At 44.8% G+C, this 20701-nt stretch overlaps 1 protein-coding gene across 4 annotated transcripts in view; it reads left to right on the forward strand.

Annotated features, from left to right (window-relative positions):
* Positions 1-19249, forward strand: part of LOC308483217 (uncharacterized protein) — a 70747-nt gene extending 51498 nt beyond the window's left edge. For 2 of the 4 annotated variants that reach the window (XM_081016851.1, XM_081016852.1), the window contains one exon: positions 3823-7007. In XM_081016851.1, coding sequence (XP_080872977.1) covers positions 3823-4168 — 346 coding nt within the window. In that variant the 3' untranslated portion in view covers positions 4169-7007. Of the gene's footprint in view, positions 1-3822; positions 7008-7036; positions 7218-16921 lie in introns of those variants that run through there. The other 2 variants (XR_013989607.1, XR_013989608.1) reach the window with 2 other exon arrangements.
* Positions 19250-20701: the final 1452 nt, after the last annotated feature.

A 20701-nucleotide genomic window follows, 5' to 3' on the forward strand; every position in this document is an offset into this window, starting at 1 on the left:
CTTTGCCTTCCCTTGTTTGTGGGGAACCTTTGGTCCTTCAGATATTGTTGTACACTGACTCCCATCAGCCTCAGCAAGCATGGCCAATAGCCAGGGATGATGGAAGTTGTAGTTCAGCAACATCTGGAGGGACAGAGGTTCCTCACACCTGCCCAAGCAAAAACAGCAGACAAAATCCAAGCTGCTGGGCAGGACCCATTTGCTGACTTCTAAGTTTTGCAGAAATGATTTGCATGTCTGGATGCCCAAATAACGAGCTTTGTGCCAATCAGCTTAATTTAGACACACCACAGTATTTTGTTTAAGACTCAAATTAGTCAAGCAGACAAATCATGCCTTTCCTCAGAAATAATCTCTTCCTTGCCCCTCCCCTTCAACCAGCCTGAGGAAAATTTCTGTGCCATGTAAAAGCTCTCACACTGTCTTAACTTATGTTGGGTAATGCAAATACTTACTTACTTACTTACCTACCTACCTACCTATCTTGATCCTCATAAAAAAATCCATATGGTGATGGCTTCGGAAATTTAACAAGGCTTCTTATTCTTCTTCAAAAGTCATAAGCCTCCAAGTAAAAGGCCACATCTGCACCTTGCACCTTATGTTCAAAGCTCTATAATTTAACAACCATGACTTCCCCCAAAGAAGTGGCCCCCAACGGCTGCTCAAGCTGCGATGGAGGGGAAGGCCCAGGCAGGACTGGAGAGACTGTGGAGCCACCACTGAGGCAGCTGCAGCGGCTGCCACCTGCGTCCCCTCTGGTGCAGCTTGAGCAGCCGTTGGGGGCTGCTGATGCTGCTGGGGAAGGGCCAGGCAGGACCAGAGAGGCCAGAGAGTGGTGAGCCTCCTTGACTGGGCCCGATCCCAGGCACGACCTTGCTGGTCACAGCAAACTGCGCGGCCAGAGCTTCTGCTTGGCTGCAGCCTCCACATTAAAGGTAGTTCTGTCTGGGAAAATATGGCAACCCTATATGAATGTGATCTTTCATGTTTACTGGGGGAAAAAAGGAATATATATATATATATATATATATATATATATATGTGTGTGTGTGTGTGTAAATTGAGAAATTGGAGACAGCATCTTTGCTCAAATTCTTTTAAATCGAAACATTTTCTGAGGACAAATGACTACATTTATTTATTTATTTATTTATTTAAAACCCTGGTTCTGTTTTTCTGGGACTTGGTGACTCTCCCTCCTTATCCCTCCAGTAAAACTTCAAATTATTCATGGCTATAAGGAAATGTCACCCCTAGTCAGACATTCCCCCTATATCCCTGTCCCCCCTGGGAACTCGGGGGCAGAAAATACCTTGTCCCTCGTCCCTCTCAAATCCTTCTTAATGAACACATTAAAATGAGACTGTTTGTTTATATCTTTTTCAAAATCTCCAAAGACATTCCTATATATAAGTCCTGCTTCGGATCCCGTCCCTGTAATGGGTCATTAATGTATTTTAAGTGAGAGAGAAAACTTGGCATTGGCAGCAGAAGATTGCTTTAATAGCAAAGTGACCCAGAGTGCCTTTTGATTGCTTTTAAATTCCCAATGAATAATAGATATTGGGCCTTATAATGCAATGCTAACAGGCCACCCTCTGCAGGAGCCAGAATGCTTGGTTAACGGAGCCAATTGGAAAACTCAATAGAGGAAGTTTAAAGGGGATGATGATAATAAAAAGTCCTTTAGAAAAGTGGGAGGAAAGCCGTCTATTGATGAAGACGGTATTTAAAACAGATACCTGGTTATTACTTCATTCCAGAGGGCTTGCAGGAGGTAGAACTCAATAGGACACACCATTGTCTTCAAGGGTAGCCCCATGTAAAGCACATTACAGTAATCCAGATGGGAGGTCATAACAGCATGAACTACCGGGACCAGGCTATCCTAGCCTAGTAATGGTCAAAGCTGGCAAACCCACTTAAAAGCCCTCTTAGCCTCAAGGGCCATCAGGATACCAGTGACTTCTTATTCCTTCAGGGAGACTGTAACCTCTCTGAGAGTTTCCATCTAATTCCAAGCTGCTGGGGCTGATGGGAATTGTAGTCCAAAACATCTGGAAGAAGGCACCAGGTTGGTAAAGACTGTTGTAGGCCAGAATTTTTTTAAAAAAAACCACACACAAAAAAACCCAATGTAATCATAACTATAAAAAAGATGATGTGATCTGAAAAATTCAAAATATTGGGTTGTAGCCAATGGTGGCAGGGTGATGGACCCCAGTTTCACCAATCACCTGTGAGTTATATTGCATGCTGTTCTGCAGATCCCCTTGGACCTCAGCAGCAGCTGTTTAGGAGATGCAAAGGTCTGTAGTCGGAGGGGGAATTGGCAAGAAAGCAGAGTGTCCTTACCAGGCAGGAGCAGGAACACTTTCTACAATGTCATTGTTTATTTATTTCTTATTTATATGATTTTTTTTTTTTTATTCTATCAGTTCACAACAATCAGTTCAACCAATAAAATGAGAAAAACAAGTATTAAAAACTTTTAAAATGAATAGCAGCAGGTTTTAAAACATGCATCAGAAAGCACCCAGTAAAGCAATTAATTCAGCTGCCAGAATCAGGTAGTTTCTTCCCTCTCCCTTAAAAAACCCCAAAACTTTTATTTATAAATTTTATGGGTTTTATGGAGTAGATATTTTGAGTGGGGTTTATTGGTTTGTGTTTTGTTTTGCTCTTGTTTTTATTGGAATGAGAACTAAAGTAGTATGAATGAACTGACTGAGAACTCTTCAAACAGATAAAGGATTGTGTTCTGATAACCTTAGGGAGGCTTGAAGAATTACATTTCAGTGAATTTTGATGAAGACTGACCTGATCTGCACCACCTGGACCGATATGCAAATTGGAATGAAGTTATCCTTCAGATTTCACACTGCTCATTTGCAATATTTTTCTTGGCTCAAAAAATTGTGCAAACATGCATTAAAAATGCATTAAATGCATGTTTTAGGGGAAAGTATCTTTACAAATGCATTGAGGTCAAATATATATTTTTGTGATAAAATCCATATTTAAATAAGTATTTTAAAGAATATTTAAACATGAATTTTTGTGCTGATTTCCCCCCTCCCCAAAATATAATAGTTCAATGCATAGACAGAACAGACTTCTGTCTGAACATGCACCAAATACAGACCTGAAAAAGGCTGATCCATCTAACTCTATTTCAGGCAGAGAACCATCCTCTGTAAAGTGGGGTACATGGCCACCCTAGACTTTGCATGCATTGATCATTGTCCTCCTTTGCTTCCCTGCGGTGTTGGCCACAAGTGGGCAATTGCTCTCTATTTGGGGCCCCTGACAGGCAAACCTGCTGCAATTGCAACCAATGAGGTGAACCACCATGGGTACCAGGGGGCAGACACCCGACACCCTGCCACTTGGTGGATCAATAGGCATTAAGACTCCTGGGTCCAGGAGCAAAGAGGCATTAGTGGCTTCCCTGTCTGAACCACACTAGCCAGGGAGGGATTGGTGCATCCAGACCACTGAGCCCATCGTGGGAAGTGTGGTCATGGAGGCTTCTCAATGTTGTGTCCTTTGGCTGGGCAGAACAGAGATTGCGGCTAGGATGCAATTTGGGATAGACTAATATTCCTTCTTTCAGGTTTAGGTGTTTCTTTCCATTCTTAATTTCAGCTCTTCACATTTTTGCGGCAATCTGAAAACTTCCCCCCCTTATCCTCATGAAAATCCATCAGCATTTGTGTATGAATTTCTCCTTATACAAATTTTTGTATAAAGTTTTAAGTAATATACAGTTTTGTATATTACTTAAATGTATATTACTCGGCCTCGTCATGTCCACAGAATGGAAGATGCCAGGATCCCCAAGGATATGCTCTATGGAGAGCTAGCTTCAGGCACCGAACCCATTGGCAGACCAACTCTGCGCTACGAAGATGTCTGCAGGCGTGACGTGAAGGCTGGCAACATCAACCTCCCATGTGGGAATCCCTTGCAGGTGACCACAGTACCTGGAGACAGTCAGGTCATGTACCCATCGCAGTGGCGAGAGGAGGAATGGCTGCTGGGAGGAGCGAAGAGAAGAGAAGACACCATGGGGCATCTGCTGCAGCACAACCAGACACCTTTGAATGACTCTTCGCATCAGAAAAATATTCCTGATGTTGATTCCGAATCTACTTTCTTGTAACTTGAATCCATTGGTATGGGTCCTACCCTCCAGAGCAGGAGTAAACAAGGTTGTTCCATTTTCCATGTGACAGCCCTTGAGTATTTGAAGATGGCTATCATATCTCCTCTCAAGTCTTCTCTCATCCAGGCTCAACATACCCAGCTCCCTCAACCGGTCCTCATAAGGCTTAGTTTCCAGACCCTTTATAATTCTGATCGTCCTCTACACACATTCCAGTTTTTCAAGATCCTTCTTTTACCTATTACCATCAAAATTATCTCCTGGAACACCAAGTGGTCACCAGTGTCTGTTAAGCAACTTTACTCATTAAGATCTATATATTCCAGGGTACGCCTGCTTGGTCTCCAATCTAGGTGATAAACATTGAAGGGCAATCTCAACATTTAGCTTAGGGGTAGAGCTTCAGCTTGAGAGTCAGTGTGGTGTAGTGGTTAAGAGCAGTGGACTCGTAATCTGGTGAACTGGGTTCGCGTCCCCGCTCCTCCACATGCAGCTGCTGGGTGGCCTTGGGCCAGTCACACTTCTCTGAAGTCTCTCAGCCTCACTCACCTCACAGAGTGTTTGTTGTGGGGGAAGAAGGGAAAGGAGATTGTTAGCCGCTTTGAGACTTCTTAGGGTAGTGATAAAGCGGGACATCAAATCCAAACTCTTCTTCTTCTGCTTTGCATGCAGTCTCAAACCCTGGCATCTTAACTCCAGGTAGAGGTGGGAAAGACCTTTGTCCAAAACTGCCAGTTGGTGTAGATAGAACTGAACGAGATGGAGCAGTGTTGTAACTTTGTGTATAAGGCAGCCTCATGTGTTTCATGCCTGTCAGAATATTCTCACACCAGCACCTTTTCTTCTTTTGTAATTCTTCCCTGCTTGCCATGTAGGTTTGCAATCAACAGGGCAGGTGGCAAATGCCATTCTGCATAGTCAGGAAACACTAGGTGCTACTGCTTCATGCCTCTCAGAAGCACAGAGCTTAAGAGGCTTGGAAATGCATGGCAGAAATCGCGTCTTCCAACAGGGATGTGTTTGAGCTCCATCTGTTGTGCATTAAAACATTTCTAAGAATGGCCACAGATCTCCGCAGCTTAAAATGTCTTAAACATGCGCATGTGCCCAAAGCGTCAGCCGAGAGAATTCGGCTTAGCGCCATGGACAGCAGCAGAGCGAGGCTGACTCCAACCAGCTGTAGATTTGGCCTGAAGAGACAATTTTTGAAACAATGCTTGCCACGTGTTTGGCTAGAAAAGTAGCAAAGTGATTCATTTGCTGATGCATTTTGAGAAGGGCTTCCAGTTTCGATGGGACATATAGAGGTTATTGTTCTATCAGTATCTGAAGGCGCATGAAAGTTAGCTAAGCAGGTTTAGATGAAGGATGGAGGACAAATGGATCTGTGCATGGTTTTTTAAGGCTCTGATCTGATTGAGCTTTGCTTGCACTGAACTGCTTCTTGCATCAAGCACTCTCTCATGTCTGAGCCACTCATGCATTGTCAGGTGTGTTTTTTTTATAACCCCAGTTGTTGTTGTTGTTTAGTCGTTTAGTCGTGTCTGACTCTTTGTGACCCCATGGACCAGAGCACGCCAGGCACTTCTGTCTTCCACTGCCTCCCGCAGTTTAGTCAAACTCATGCTGGTAGCTTCGAGAACACTGTCCAACCATCTCGTCCTCTGTCATCCCCTTCTCCTTGTGCCCGCCATCTTTCCCAACATCAGGGTCTTTTCCAGGGAGTCTTCTCTTCTCACGAGGTGGCCAAAGTATTGGAGTCTCAGCTTCAGGATCTGTCCTTCCTGTGAGCACTCAGGGCTGATTTCCTTAAGAATGGAGAGGTTTGATCTTCTTGCAGTCCATGGGACTCTCAAGAGTCTCCTCCAGCACCATAATTCAAAAGCATCAATTCTTCGGCGATCAGCCTTCTTTATGGTCCAGCTCTCACTTCCATACATCACGACTGGGAAAACCATAGCTTTAACTATACGGACCTTTGTTGGCAAGGTGATGTCTCTGCTTTTTAAGATGCTGTCTAGGTTTGTCATTGCTTTTCTCCCAAGAATATCCCCAGTTAATTATATGCAAAATTAGATGGAAAAGTGTGTATAATACATATAAAGGAATCAAACCCCTTGCTTTATTTTTGCAGCATAATTTTATATTTATTGCACACTATTTTTATACAGTTCTGTGTGCTGATGTATGCGCATGTTTATGGGTCGATTGCTTTAGTGTATATCTGTATATTATGTGTGTAGTATTATGCCTATAATAATGCATGCAATAGGTGCATGTTGTAAACTGTTTAGAGATTTTTCATTATACGATATTTCCACTAGATTGTCATAATGCTGTGACCTGGGTCGACTTGTCTGACAGCAGTGACAGTCAATAGGTACAAAGTTGAGATCAAGGAGGTGTGCACCCAATAGGCATTGCTGCTGTGTGAGGATAATGGGATAACAATGTAGTAAGTAAATAAAAGTATAATATGCTCTTCCCTGTGGCTGCAGGCAGGCAGCATAATTTTCACATTAGCCTTCCTGTCTGTGCCTTCCCTTTTGACTGTCTTTAACAATATTCAGAAATCTGCCTTTGAGGCAGCCTCTTTGGCTTAACTTTCCAGCGTAAGAGCAATTTTCAAAGCTGCTCAAAATTTCAATTGTTTTCAATTTTGGGGCTGATAATGGAGATTGGAGGGTGAGAATTGACCGATCCCCCCCCCCCCCCGGAAAATGCTTTGTGAGACTGCACACTGATTCTCTTGAGTGGCATTTCCTCGAGCTGCTGGTTCAGCCATATAGAGTGTGTGTGTGTGTGTGTGTGTGTGTGTGTGTGTGTGTGTATCTTGGTTACTGCTCCATTCTTTCTCCTTCCTAGATTAGCCACATGGTGATCCTATGCCACCAGGAAGCACATCATAAACAGGATGGCATCCCTGCTGTACTACATACCCCATCACATTAAACTACACAATTGTACCATGATAATCAGATGAAATCAGTTCAGAGAAGGGAGCAAGGAAGAGCGAGCAAACAGTGATGAAAAATTACAGGAAAAGGCAGGTATTTTTTTGATGTGGCAGAAGGAATTTGGGTCATTTCAGATCAGAGCTTGTAGTCTCTATCTAGTAGGCATATCTTGATTGTTGAACACCTTGGTACTTGTACGTTTCGGCTCCCGAAAGATCGAAATCCGGAAGTGAGTGTTCGGGTTTTCTAAATTTTTTTGGAAGCCGAATGTCTGATGTGGCTTCCGCTATTGTTTCCGGTGCACCTGTGCAGTCAGAAGCCAATCGGAAGCCACACCTTGGTTTCCGAATGTTTTGGAAGTTGAACAGACTTCCGGAATGCATTCTCTTTGAAAACCAAGGTATGACTGTATAGTGTTAATAAAGGTTAAGGTTGCCATACATCCAGGAAATCCCAGATATGTCCTCTTTGGGAGGGCCAGCATGCCCATCTGGAGGAATTTTTACATTTTAAAGGAAATGTCCAGTTTTGTGGTTTTTAAAATATTTATTTATTTATTTAGGGTTTTTTTAGTTAGGTGCTGGCAGCTTGGGCTCAGGCAGCTTGGGCTCAGGCTTGGGCATGGGCCACTGCCAGCCTGAGCCAGGGAAAGAGTTGTACTGGCACTGGCGCTCTGCACACCATGGCCGCTGCCAGCCCAAGCTAGGGAAAGAAGGGTGCAGTGGCCCTGCGTGCCCAGGCATCTCTTTCCCCAGCTCGGGCTGGCAGCAGCTCAGGCTGTCCTCTTTCTTGCTCTTCAAGATATGGCAACCCTATAAATGCAAGAGAGTAGTTAGGGTAAATAACTACAGATGTGAGTAGTACATTAACTACAGAGAAAGGAAGGAGCAGATGGTAAAAGGTTCTAAGATATTTTGATCAACCAATCAAATATACCGTATTCTTTTCTTGTTAATCCAAATAAATGGGGGGCATGCAGAAGCCAGTTGTGTGATCACTGCTAGACTGAGGCAGCTATTCTGCCGGTGCCCCTCCCTCACTCCTAGAGCTTGTTGATGAAGCTAATTCAGCTTGTACTAATGTAGGAAATCATTAAAGATCAATAACAAAATCATTAGCAGTGTGACGCTCTTTCTGGACTGTCTGATCGACAGATATGCCACTTAATCCGGCCATAAAATCGGCACCATGAGCTCATTTTAATGGGTGTCAGCAAGATTGATTGGCAGAGGTCTAAGGGTTAGAGCAGCAATGCGCAAGCCAGACCACTAATGCACTTGCAAACTCTTTGGAGCACTTTGAGGCAAGTTAAACAGAAAGTGCCCTGCAAACCGCACGGAGCCCCATTTTGCTCAAGCCACTTAAAAAAGACTCTAAAGCTAATGCAAGGCTCTGCAGCAGAGCAGGACATTACAATGATGGAGGCGTCTTACTTGGTTAAATTAAAATCAACGAGCAAAGATGCATATGCTCTGAATATCTCTTAGTATCTATCCAGGTGTTCCAGAAGCTGCTGGGAACATCTTATGAAGAAGACACTGACCTCTGGGCTTAGAAAATGTAGGTTTTCAGTGACCATTTGTTTTTCGATGTCTGCCAGGCCGAGCCTCAGACACGTTGGTGCCTGAGACATAGCATTTCAGTGGCACACGCCCATATATTTATGGGACATAATCAGGGATGGGGGTGAAATTTGTTCAGATGGCATTTTAATGCAAACATACCTAATTGGCCCTTCCCAAACCAATACATGAATTGAAATGCCAGACTGCTTCTTTGAAATTTGCAAGTCTCGGAATTTTTGCAATGCATTCCTTCAACCCTGTCTATATATATATATATATGTTAGGGGAAAGTGTGCACATAAATACATAAATGCCTATGTTACTAAAAATAAGAAACAAAAATGTATTATACTGGGGAAGATTGCTAAAATATGATATAAAAAGCACATGAAGTTTCAAACTGATCCAGAAACGGGAGGAAGTGGATTTAAGATTGGAAAAATAAGAATCAGAGCAAAGCCAAAACTAACAAATTCCTCCACCCTTAAGGACAACCCACTGAGAAGTTCTCCTGCACGAGGCCTGTTGAAGTGAACTGGGGCTGTAAAAGAGCACTTTTGCACAGTTCCTGTTCATTCAAAGGAGCTTCGTGATGGATTGTGGGTCAGATCTGTCTGTCTTGCAGACACCCCTTACATATTTTGGCTGTGTGTTTGGAGAGGGTGAGAAGGGGCCGTGTGTACATATCAACTTATACACACAGAATTCCTCCACACAAGCGTGGTGGTGGTCTTGAACTCACTGACTGTGCGGCTGGCGGGAGCCATAGCTAGCTCCCATTGCTGTACAGCCCCTATAGCATATTTATTTTACCTCCTTTAAACATGTGAGGGAGTTCAGAAGCCCACTACATCTTGTCTTATACACTTTAAACAGTATTTAAAGCAGTGTTTCCAGAGTGGTTTAGCGACCAATCCTTCTTCACAGGGAACACTGGAAATGGTAGCTCTGTGAAAGGAACAGGTGTGTCCTAACAACTCCCAGCACCCTTAGCAAGCTACAAGTCCCATGATTTGGGGGGGGGGGAGCCATGGCTGTTTAAAGTGTGTTAAATGTCTTGTGTAGATGGGGCCTTATATCAAGGCCATTCATTGCTTCAGGAAGGTGTCATGGATACCACAAAGGTGTCCATGGATTCATGGATTTAATGGATTAATAACTCTTGATGGTGGGGTACATTTTAGTGATGCTCATCTCAAACAGTGATGTCGGTTCACATTGCCTGCGCTACACGAGTGGAAATTGATGGGGCTTTTTTCTTTGGCCCCTATTAGATTGCTTTCATCCAACCAGCTTGTTTTTCTGTACTGGTTACTGGTGGTTATTACTGCTAACAGAGCAGTTTGACTTCACCCCCAGAGGCACACTCCACTGTCTCTCAAGACAGATGGATGCCAACAATTATATTTATATGCCACTTTCCCACATATGTGTGTCCAAAGCAGCTCACAGCACAACAACAAGATAACAGCAGAAATCCATATCAGTACACCTGGGGCACTGCTAACAGTGTAACATTTTAAGTTCATTATAAAAAAGCCAGCAGAACAGCTGAATGTTTTATTCCAGTGAGAACTGGGTGAACAAACTGATGTGGTGGGTGCAAGGAGTGGTGTGATTGTTGAGTGATTATGTTATGTGTGGGTGGTTTAGATTCATTTTGTGAGTGCGAATGTGTACTGTATGTTTGGGGTGAATGTATTCTTTTCTTTTTTTGTAATGTTCATGAGATTTTCATGATGATTGATACTATAGTAATGTCACAGTTTGCTGTTGCAGCCATTGGTCTGCCCAGTTTTGCCTCTGGCCCCACCCAACAATGGCACACAGCCCCCAAATGGTTGCTTATGTGGCCCCTGGGCTGCAAACCTTGCCCACTCTGGTACATTTTAGCCCGACTATACTCCTATTGGGATGCGGGTGGTGCTGTGGGTTAAACCACAGAGCCTAGGACTTGCCGATCTGAAGGTCGGCGGTTCGAATCCCTGCGACAGGGTGAGCTCCCGTTGCTCTGTCCCTGCTCCTGCCAACCTAGCAGTTCGAAAGCACGTCAAAGTGCAAGTAGATAAATAGGTACCGCTCTGGCGAGAAGCTAAACGGCGTTTTCGTGCGCTGCTCTGGCTCGCCAGAAGTGGCTTAGTCATGCTGGCCACATGACCCGGAAGCTGTACGCTGGCTCCCTTGGCCAATAAAGCGAGATGAGCGCCGCAACTCCAGAGTCGGTCACGACTGGACCTAATGGTCAGGGGTCCCTTTACCTTTATACTCCTATACTTCTTTACTGGAAAAGAAAGGAAACTCTAGCGGGTGGGTCTAGGTGTGGCCAGAGAGGAGGGCAGAGGTAAAGCTGAGAGGCTGTGGCAGTGGACACCAGCAAACAGTGCCTCCTTTTGGCTCAGGCCATGACTTGTGAATCATTTAGTCGGAGGGCCAGGCCTTGTCACATGACCAGCCACCTGGTCTACTGATATTTGACAGGTGTCTCATACCTCTGTTCAGCCATTCTGTATTTCTCTTGAAGACCCTGTGTGTAGTGGTGCTGCTGCACAGGCTGTATCCCCGTCTGACAGGGCTCAGGATCAGGGCCCTCCTCAAGTTCCAACAAGCTGTTGGGTTAAGATGGCTGCCGCAAGGCCCTTGCAGAGAGATCCACATCCCCTGACACCAATGTAGCTCCCGTGGTTAGCCAGTGGCTAATGATCTAGCCCTTGAAGTCACCATTTTCTCAGTGTTTCTTCTGTAATTAGAGATTTTGGTCTGGCCCACCAATAGGCTGAGAGATCACTCTGTGAACTTTACAAGCCTCTGAGGTTAAATGGCTGAAGAGGCCACAAAGACTCAATAAATTAAAAAACAACACGGCAGCAGCATCAACCCCAGTGTTTTTATCTAACAAGGGAGCCTTGTGTCTTCATTTAATCCTGATGAAGGCCGTTGGATTAAGTGGAGAAATCCCGGTATCGACGAGGGGAAATTGTGGTGATACCATAAAACACACACTAAAGCAATTAGTGGGCAGTTCTGCTGGCCTACGGGCTGTTTAATTCTGTGGTCATTCCCATCTAATGAAAACCCCACACAAAAGGAAGACACATTGGCTGTGACCTCCTCATACTTCACGCAGGCCACACGCGCACCACAGCGGTATCGAGAGTGATTTGAGGCATTGAGGGGAAAATTACTTATTGTGGGAGAGTGGGCTAATGAAACAGGGGGAAGAAGAAGAGTGGGGGGAAAACTGACCAAACTTAGTATGTCTGAAATAATGGGAATGTGGTTTCTGTCCCACCCAGCCTGCCCTTGCTTGTCATGGTTAAATTATTGCAATTGGACATCCCTCCCCCACCACTCCCCTCTAGCTAGCCTCTTAATTATAATAAACCAGCTATTTCTTTGTAGGAGAAGCTAAGGAAAGCCTGCATGTTTGGACCACAAGGGGGCAGTTTTCAACACAGAGTTTTCCAAGGATCACTCCATGTGGATTGGTTACTGCTTGGCTCCCTCCAGCTGAATTGTGGTCACCTCCTGGGTGTTTAGAAGAGCTAAGATGCTTGAGGAATCCTGTCTTTGTGAATTCTGATCCAATCTGAACTGAACCTCAGATTTCTGGCTAATGTGTGGATTCAGAGTTATCCTACAGGTCTCCCACTTCCTGAAAGGTCCAGCACCCTTCTCTGCTCAGAAAATGTATCAAAACACATTTTAAAATGTGCATTTTTAGAGAAAATGAGTTTAGAAATACACATTTTAACACTGAATACATGCACAATGCAACCCCATACTTGATGCATTTAGATAATTGAAATTTCACTGATATTCCCAAGTAAGAACACAACCACACCTTACATTTAAAGCACATGACTTCCCCCAAAGAATCCTGGGAACTATAGTTTATCTCTGATAGGTAAACTTTAATACATACATAACACAGAAAGTGGGGGGAGGGGACACACCACAAAATTTGCATACACACAATACATTTAAAGCACATCTCCCCCAAATCCTGGGTATTATAATTTACCTCTTACAGAGCTACAATTCCCAGTACCCTTCCTAGGATTCTTTAGGGGGAGCGTGTGCTTTAAATATGCATTGAATGTGCTTCAGATGAGGGAAAGGAATTGCTGGACTAACAAACTGAATTGGAATACAAAAGAGGGGGGTATGAGGAGGTCCGGGAAACAAGTAAATTTAAAAATAGTGATGAAAAGATGGAATTGTTTTTAACTGTTTTTTCTTTTTTCTTTTTGTATTTTGTATTGTGTACTTTTCTTTTTACTCTTGAATTTTTCTTTTTTGTTATGTGATTTTTTCTTTGTGAAACTTTAATAAATATCATTTAAAAAAAAATGAATGTGCTTCAGATGTAAGATGTAGATGTGACCTATAAATGAATATAGGATTGCAGCCCTAGAAATCTTATTTAAATACACAGATTTCTTTTAAAAAAATGATATTTGTGTTGCTGCCTTGGAGTGTCTTGCTACGGCTGCACTGGGTGAAGTAGTTCCTCAGCCCTGGACCTGGTACCCAGCAGCCATTTCTGATGTATTTTTCATACCTCAGGTTCTTATGGCCCTTTTGTTTGTAGCAAAGTGTATTAATTGGGGTATAAGTAGAATTGTGCAAATGTGGCATGTATTGAGAAAAAAATGGAATGAACTCTGATCCTGATGTTTTCAGCACGCAGAAGCACGTATTTATAGGAAATCCATGCAGGTTAGTACCCAGATAGCAAGGGACAAGTGGAATGCAATAATGGGCTAATATATGTTTTAAACATATCTTGGTGTATACCAATTAAACCATGGGTAGGCAAACAAAGGCCCAGGGGCCGGATCCGGCCCAATCGCCTTCTAAATCCGGCCCGCGGATGGTCCAGGAATCAGCGTGTTTTTACATGAGTAGAATGTGTGCTTTTATTAAAAATGCATCTCTGGGTTATTTGTGGAGCATAGGAATTCGTTCATTTTTATTTTTTTTTTCAAAATATAGTCCAGCCCTCCACCAGCCCCCTGCTGAAAAAGTTTGCTGTCCCCTGAATTAAACTGTCATGGCTTCACCCAAAGAATCCTGGGAATGGTAGTTTGATGAAGACCCTGAAAAATTCTCTGTTAGAAACCCTCTCCAGAACTATTCTTCCAAAGCAGTGGTGCAGTTACGTAATTTTACACTCTGGGACTGAATGGTTCTCTCCCTGCCCCCTCATATTCTGTTTAGATGGTAAATTGAATTACTTGACTTCAAAAAAATGTGGTAAGTAGGTCAGCCCTACTGTGTTTAGAGGTCTTCCTGCTCGTTTTGTTGTGCGGGGCCCTGGACATCTGCCCTGATGAGACCACTCTTCTGTGACGAGAGGGAATGACTGCAAAACTCCTTGAAGTCTGTAGTGTCTTTGGTCTCAGTCTCAGAACGTTATCAGCCTGATTTTGTGTCACATACACACACACACTTTGAATGCACTACACCCTAACACTTCCTTTCATCTGAGCACCATCACTCTTCAGGCCAAGCTTCCGCCCGAAATGTAGTAGCCACCCTGCCTCACTTTGGGCTTTCCAGTAACCGCGCTGTGCATTAGTCTACAGAGAGCAGATTATTATTTCCTGTAAAATCTATTTGCTCCGACCACAAGCCAGCGCTCGGGCATGATCCTTTGCTTATAGGCCTTAGCCAGCATGGTATCGAAATAGACATCAGATGGGAGAGGCTTTTCTTTGCTCCTCGTGATACAACCCCTCCCCCCCCAAAACCCCAACACTCTCTTTCCTGCACATTAGTAGTTGCTGTTTACTGATAATCGTGGATGCTATAAGGTCATCTTTGCTGCGTATTATGAGAAAAGTAAACTCTGGGCAGGGAGAAAACGAAGTTTTTCACACATACAGTTGCAATCAAAATTATTCAACACCCCCCCCCCCGGCAAATCAGGTTTATTATCAAAATTTGCAGACTTTCAGCTGTTTGCACAGAGCAAGTAAAAGAAAAAGGCCATTGAAATAGCTCAACAAAACAGATGCATCAAGTGGTTTCCCCAAATTCAGCTGAAAATGCAACTTTGATTTGTTCATTGCAAACAGCTGAAAGTCTGCAAATTTTGATAATTACCGCTCTCCCCATCAACCGGAGGGCGCCCTTTGCGTGGCTGCACACAGCACCCCTGATCCTCCAAGACTCCTGGAAGAACGCTCCTGGTCCACCTCCCCACATCACAGCCCTTGAGGTTCCCACCAAACCTCAGTTCAGAATGAACCAATCGTGACAGGCAGAGGCGGAGCCAGAGAGCGGACCACGAAGGGGTAGTCTGCACTCTGGTCCGCTCTTTGTGTGTGTAAGGGGGAGGAGCCTACTTGGGAGCCCACAGTCCATTCCAGAGCTTCACCCCCCTTTGTTTATGCTCTTTATTGCAGGTTAACATCTTTACAGGTATATGGGAGTTGCTACGGTCTTTCGATGGTTGCTGTTAAAGGACTGGGAAGGAATTTTCCCTGCATTGGCAGGTTTCGCCTTCCCCATAGCAAAATGTCACAACTTTGGCGGTTTTAGGCCTTGGGCGGAATCCTTTGTTTCTCAACCTGTGGGTCCCCAGATGTTGTTGGACTACAACTCCCATCATTCCTAGCCAGCATGACCAGTGGTCAGGGAAGATGGGAGTTGTAGTCCAACATCATCTGGGGACCCACAGGTTGAGAACCGCTGATTTAGTCTATCTTCCCTGAATGGGGGGGGGGGGTTTGAAGCGGTGACACACGCCCCCCCCGGCAATCCCATGGTTCCCCATTAAAGGGGCTGTGTTGAAGGGAGTCACTGGCCATACGCTGAAAGGTTGTCAGTGCACTCCCCTGTGTTGCGGCAAAATGGGGGTGGGCTCTCTGCTTAAACATACGTCTTCCAGAGCCAGCCCACTCCCCAGACAGATCTGTTAACCCTGATGTGCCTCGGATCCCCGGCTGGGGACTGGGAGGGATAAACGGCCAATGCCTAAGCCAAGGTCTTCCTACATCTGAAAGTTTAAATAAAGTTTAACCCCATAAATAAATTTTAACCCCATAACACGTCATGCACCATTCATTTCACCTGGGTGGCTCCTTCTCTGCCTGGCCATGCAATAAACCCGATTTGCAATGAGGGTTGACATTTTTTTGATTGCGACTGTATATTGCAACTGTAAAAAAGGTAAAGGTACCCCTGCCCGTACGGGCCAGTCGTGTCCGACTCTGGGGTTGCGCGCCCATCTCGCTTAAGAGGCCGGGGGCCAGCGCTGTCTGGAGACACTTCCGGGTCACGTGGCCAGCGTGACAAGCTGCATCTGGCGAGCCAGCGCAGCACACGGAAACGCCGTTTACCTTCCCGCTAGTAAGCGGTCCCTATTTATCTACTTGCACCCGGGGGTGCTTTCGAACTGCTAGGTTGGCAGGCGCTGGGACTGAGCAACGGGAGCGCACCCCGCCGCGGGGATTCGAACTGCCGACCTGCCGATCGGCAAGTCCTAGGCGCTGAGGTTTTACCCACAGCGCCACGCGCGTCCCTATATTGCAACTGTACAATGGCATAAATTCATGGTTACCTGATTAACAACATGTTAGTCAACTGATTAGTTCATTGATACTTAGGTAGTTCAGTAAATCAAATAGTGTAGTGGTAGATTCTGAACTGCAGGAGCACATCATGATAGCCTCCATAGTCACCCCTCTGCCCCAATAAGTAAAGTCTGAAAGGGAGGCAACCTTTGGGAAGCCCATAAGAAGAATCTGAGTGCAGCAGCACTCTTCCCACTTGTGAATCTCAGCAACTGGAATTCAGAGACATGCTGAATTGAGCAGAAGAAAAAGGCATAGCAATCGTGGATATTTTAATATACTGCTTTTATATATTATATTTTGATGTAGTTTCTGTATTATTGTTTGTTTGTAAGGTGCCCAGAAAAGTTTATTGAAAGACAGAATATAAATTCTTTAAAAGGAAGGAATGTACTAATTTCCACTGTTTTAATATTGTTTTATCACATTGGATTTTGTCTTAAAATGTTGCCAGTTGCTCTAGGTTTGGTTGATGAAAAGTAGTATGTGAATGATATCCCACAAAAGGTTCTACCACAGGTAAATCTGTTTCGGCTTTCAGGTGCCACAAGCCTCTTTGTTCTTTTTGCTGCTGCAGAGCACTGTGGCTACCCTACTGAAATTCACACTGATTTGGATCTGGTTTTTTTTCTCCTCTTGCAAATCTAGGTCACTTGCCTGGTAACCCCTGAGCCTGTGGTCTTGAGGTGAAGTCTTCAGAACCCAAAGCCTCAACTGAGAGAACATGGATGGAACCAGACTCTTTGAAGCCTGCATGTTGCTGGTTGGGGTGACTGGTGCATAACACCAATGCAACCAGTTGGTGCACTTGGGAAAAAGCACTGTGGGTAGGAGAGCGTGGAGTGGGGCTGGGCCTGCGGTGTGTGTTTCCTGAGATGAACAAAGATTGATGCAAAGTGCATGCAAGCACATGGTGACAAGTGATGACTGCTCAGCTCTGGGAGGGATAAAGGCCAGTGCTGGCAAAGCGCATTTTAAAAAGAAGCTAGTTCTGGTTCTAGTTCTTCCTGTCCAAAAATGAATTAGTTTCGGTTAGTTTGTTTGGCAAACTGAGATAGTTTATTTCAAGTCCATCCAAATGAACTTTTTAGTCCATAAGAACATCTTTGCCCTCTCACCTGCATCTCAAAAAAATAATAATCAGCATTCAGAATGCTATAAGCTGCTGTGCTGAGCTGTTGGATCCATAAGTAAACCAGGGGCCACACACAAGGAATAGGATGTCCCTAGTTCTAGGATTCCTCAAGTGTGATTCCTCAGCTGGTGTAGGCTTGGAACAGGTGTGGGTCACCTGCCTCATTAAGCCCAGGTGCTGCAATCAGCAGGCAAAGTACAAAAGGGAAGCAGAGCTGAGGTGTTTTGTCTGCTCAGCTGCCCGCAATGATGGATCTTGACTAAGATGCTCCTAGACCTCCATAAGACTGTGCTTTGGGTTTGACTCTGGACTTTAGACTTGGCTACTTGGATTGACCCTGGACTGTGTTTCCTGATCCTTGGACTTTGCTTGCATGGATTGATCCCTGGTCTTTGAACTTTAGATGACATACTGACTTGCTGCCAGGTAGGCCAGGGATTCAGGACAGTGGGTGGTGGTTTTTCTCGCCCCCCCCCATGCTTTCTAATAATGTGACAGCAGAACTACATCTCATTGTTCCCTGCACCGCACCACACTCTTAGCAAGTGGTGCATCCTGATGGAGAGAGGGAGGGGGAATCTTTCCACTCTGTTCCCCCTGTGCCTTCATTACTGCTCTAACGAACAAGTTAAGGAATGGGAAGTGGGAGTGTTTCTGGTTGGTGGTCATGTATGTGGGGAAATCTGATGGAGAGTGGGGAAGCTGGAACTTCTTCTCCAGCTCAGATCAAAATCTGAGCTGGAGGAGAATTTGGGGGCTTGTAAAGCTTTCCTGGTTATGAGGGGGTCTTCAATTAAGGGTGGTGAAACCTGAGGCTCTGGAGACAAATGTGCCCTTCCATGCCTCTTTATCTGGTCCTCAGGGCTCTCCCTGGGCCTTGCCCCCTTCACTGGCCATGGCCTTCTTCAGCTGTGTTCCACATTCTCCTCAAGTGGCTTTACCTGGCTGAAACGTAATAAACGCCTCTTCCTTGCCTATGTGGCAGATGGATCAATGTGTGCTGGGTGGGTATAGAAACTTCTGGCTTTTGTGTGGCAGGTATTCAGCATGCCTTACAAAGGTACGAGTCACATATATCTGCTGTTCTGTCCATGTTGGCCCCTTGTCACCCACTTTGCCTCCGGCTTAGCCCACCACAAATTTGGGGCCCCAATAAGGTTGCTTAAGAGGGAAAGCAGCCAGGAGATTGGTGGTAGGATGATGACAAGTGATCAGAGGGAGAAGCCACAAATTTGCATCCTCTCTGACATTAAAACTGTGGGCAAGGGTGAGGGCTGAACTGAAACCTTTCTACCTGATGTGCTAGATTACTATTTGTAGGGGGGGGGTTGTTTGTTTATGTAGGGGATCAGTAAAAAATAATAATTCATTTGTGTGGTAAAGCCCAATCTGCCATCTCAGGACTCTTCTGCCACATTCTGCTGCATATATGATTTCTTACTCAAAAGTTGCTCGGTTTTTCAATATGTTGCAATTTCTAAAAGGGGGATTTGGGCCTCTTACAAAGGCCTTCTCCCCCCTGACTTTCTCTCTCAGCTAGCATCCTGTCTTGCAGCCTGGGTGCTGTGACATTTCTCTGAGGTAACAGGTGCACAAAAACCACTCTGAGGGCCATCAAAAAACCGATGACTTCCCTCCTTGTATAGACTTCTCCTTTCTGAGGCAGAAAAAGAAGATGTGGTGTCTTTGAGAAGCCGGCCTTGCGTGCTGGGGCCAAACCCTCACTCTGTCTGGCGGCGGCTGTTATCTCCGCTTTAAAAAAATTGTTTTATTCCTTTTTTAAAAAACACCGGAAACTGTTTTTGTTATGTCTGTGTTGACACAATAAACATTAAGATTCATTCTTTTGGGCTTGGGGTGTGAATGCACGGAATTTCCCAAGGCAACCGGGTAAGTTGTTAGAGTAGACAGTCCTTTCATGAAGGCCCATCTGAAACAACATTGCCTGTGGAGGAGAATCCAAAATGGTGTCCCATCTTACGCTAATTAGCATGGGGGCGCAATCCATGGGAAACACATGGCTTCTCCCAGATAATCTTTGAAACTGTAGCTTATCCCTTACAGAGCTACAATTCCGAGCACCCTTAACTACCTGCAGTTCCCAGGATTCCTTGGGGGAAGCCATATGTTTGAGTGTATGGTGTAGATTGGCTTGTCACTTCTTGGCTTCAGCTGAACTCCATCAACACAGTTTTCACTTCATGGTGTTTAACAGACTACTTGGGGAAAGTGTTGACCACACAGCCACAAACAGGTTTGGGGCTGGGTTGAAGTTCTGCCAGACTGAGATTCAGCCATAAGAGCCCTGCTTTGCAAAAATGTGCATATTAGGCAAAATTGCATCTAAAAATATGTAAAGATAGGAAACAGTTGCTTTAAAATGTTGGTGAATTTTCATGAGGACTTTTTTAAAAAATGCACACTGATGTAAAAATGTGGAGAACTGAAGGTTGCAAAAATGAGAAACTGAAATTGACATATTTGCCCATCTCTAAGAGGAAACTGGCCAACACCATCTATGGTTGTACTTGTGGAGTACTGACTGCTGTTATGAGGCACACCATGCCCCAAATTCCAGGAGAAACGGATAGCAATGGGAAGCCACCTTATACCAAGTCAAACCATTGGTCCACATCGTGCAATATGGTCTGCACTGAATGGCAGCAGCTTTCCAGGGTTAGAATCTCTCCCAGGCCTACCTGGAGATGTCAGGAATTGAACCTGAGACCTTCTGCATGCAAAGCAGATGTTCTACCACTGAGCTATGGCTTTTTCCTTTGCCAGACTTTTCTTTCTCTTTGGCCCAGCAAATGGTTGGTTTTTCCTGCGAAATGCCTGACAATGTTATTCCAAGGTAGCTTTAGCAATCTCAGCTGGGCTAGAGGGTACAGGTGATGATCTGAGGCTGCCTCATATTGAATCAGCCCATTGTTAGCCCGTCTGGTTCAGGAGGGTGCCCACAGATGCAGTGCCATACGAGAGGAAATGTATCACCACAAAAGAGGACACAGATGTGTACAAAATGTTGCACATGCCAATTTAGAAACTAACAACTAAAAAGAAGTATAAGCCATTTCACTATAGTTGGGAAGACTGTGACCTGCAGGTGACCTTTGTGTGCCTACTCATTCTGCTGGCCAGGTGCTGCTGTGGGTGGGCAACCTCAAGAACCCTTGTGTTCTCCTTTCCAATGGTTCTTTATTTTTAATCCGGACTTGGATTGTAGAGGAGGAGTGGGGAACCTCTGTCTTACCTGCCCCTCAAAATTGCTGAACTACAGCTCCTGGACACTG

This window comes from Podarcis pityusensis (genome assembly GCF_964106645.2).
Source record: "Podarcis pityusensis genome assembly, chromosome: 8".
Taxonomy (NCBI): Eukaryota; Metazoa; Chordata; class Lepidosauria; order Squamata; family Lacertidae; genus Podarcis; species Podarcis pityusensis.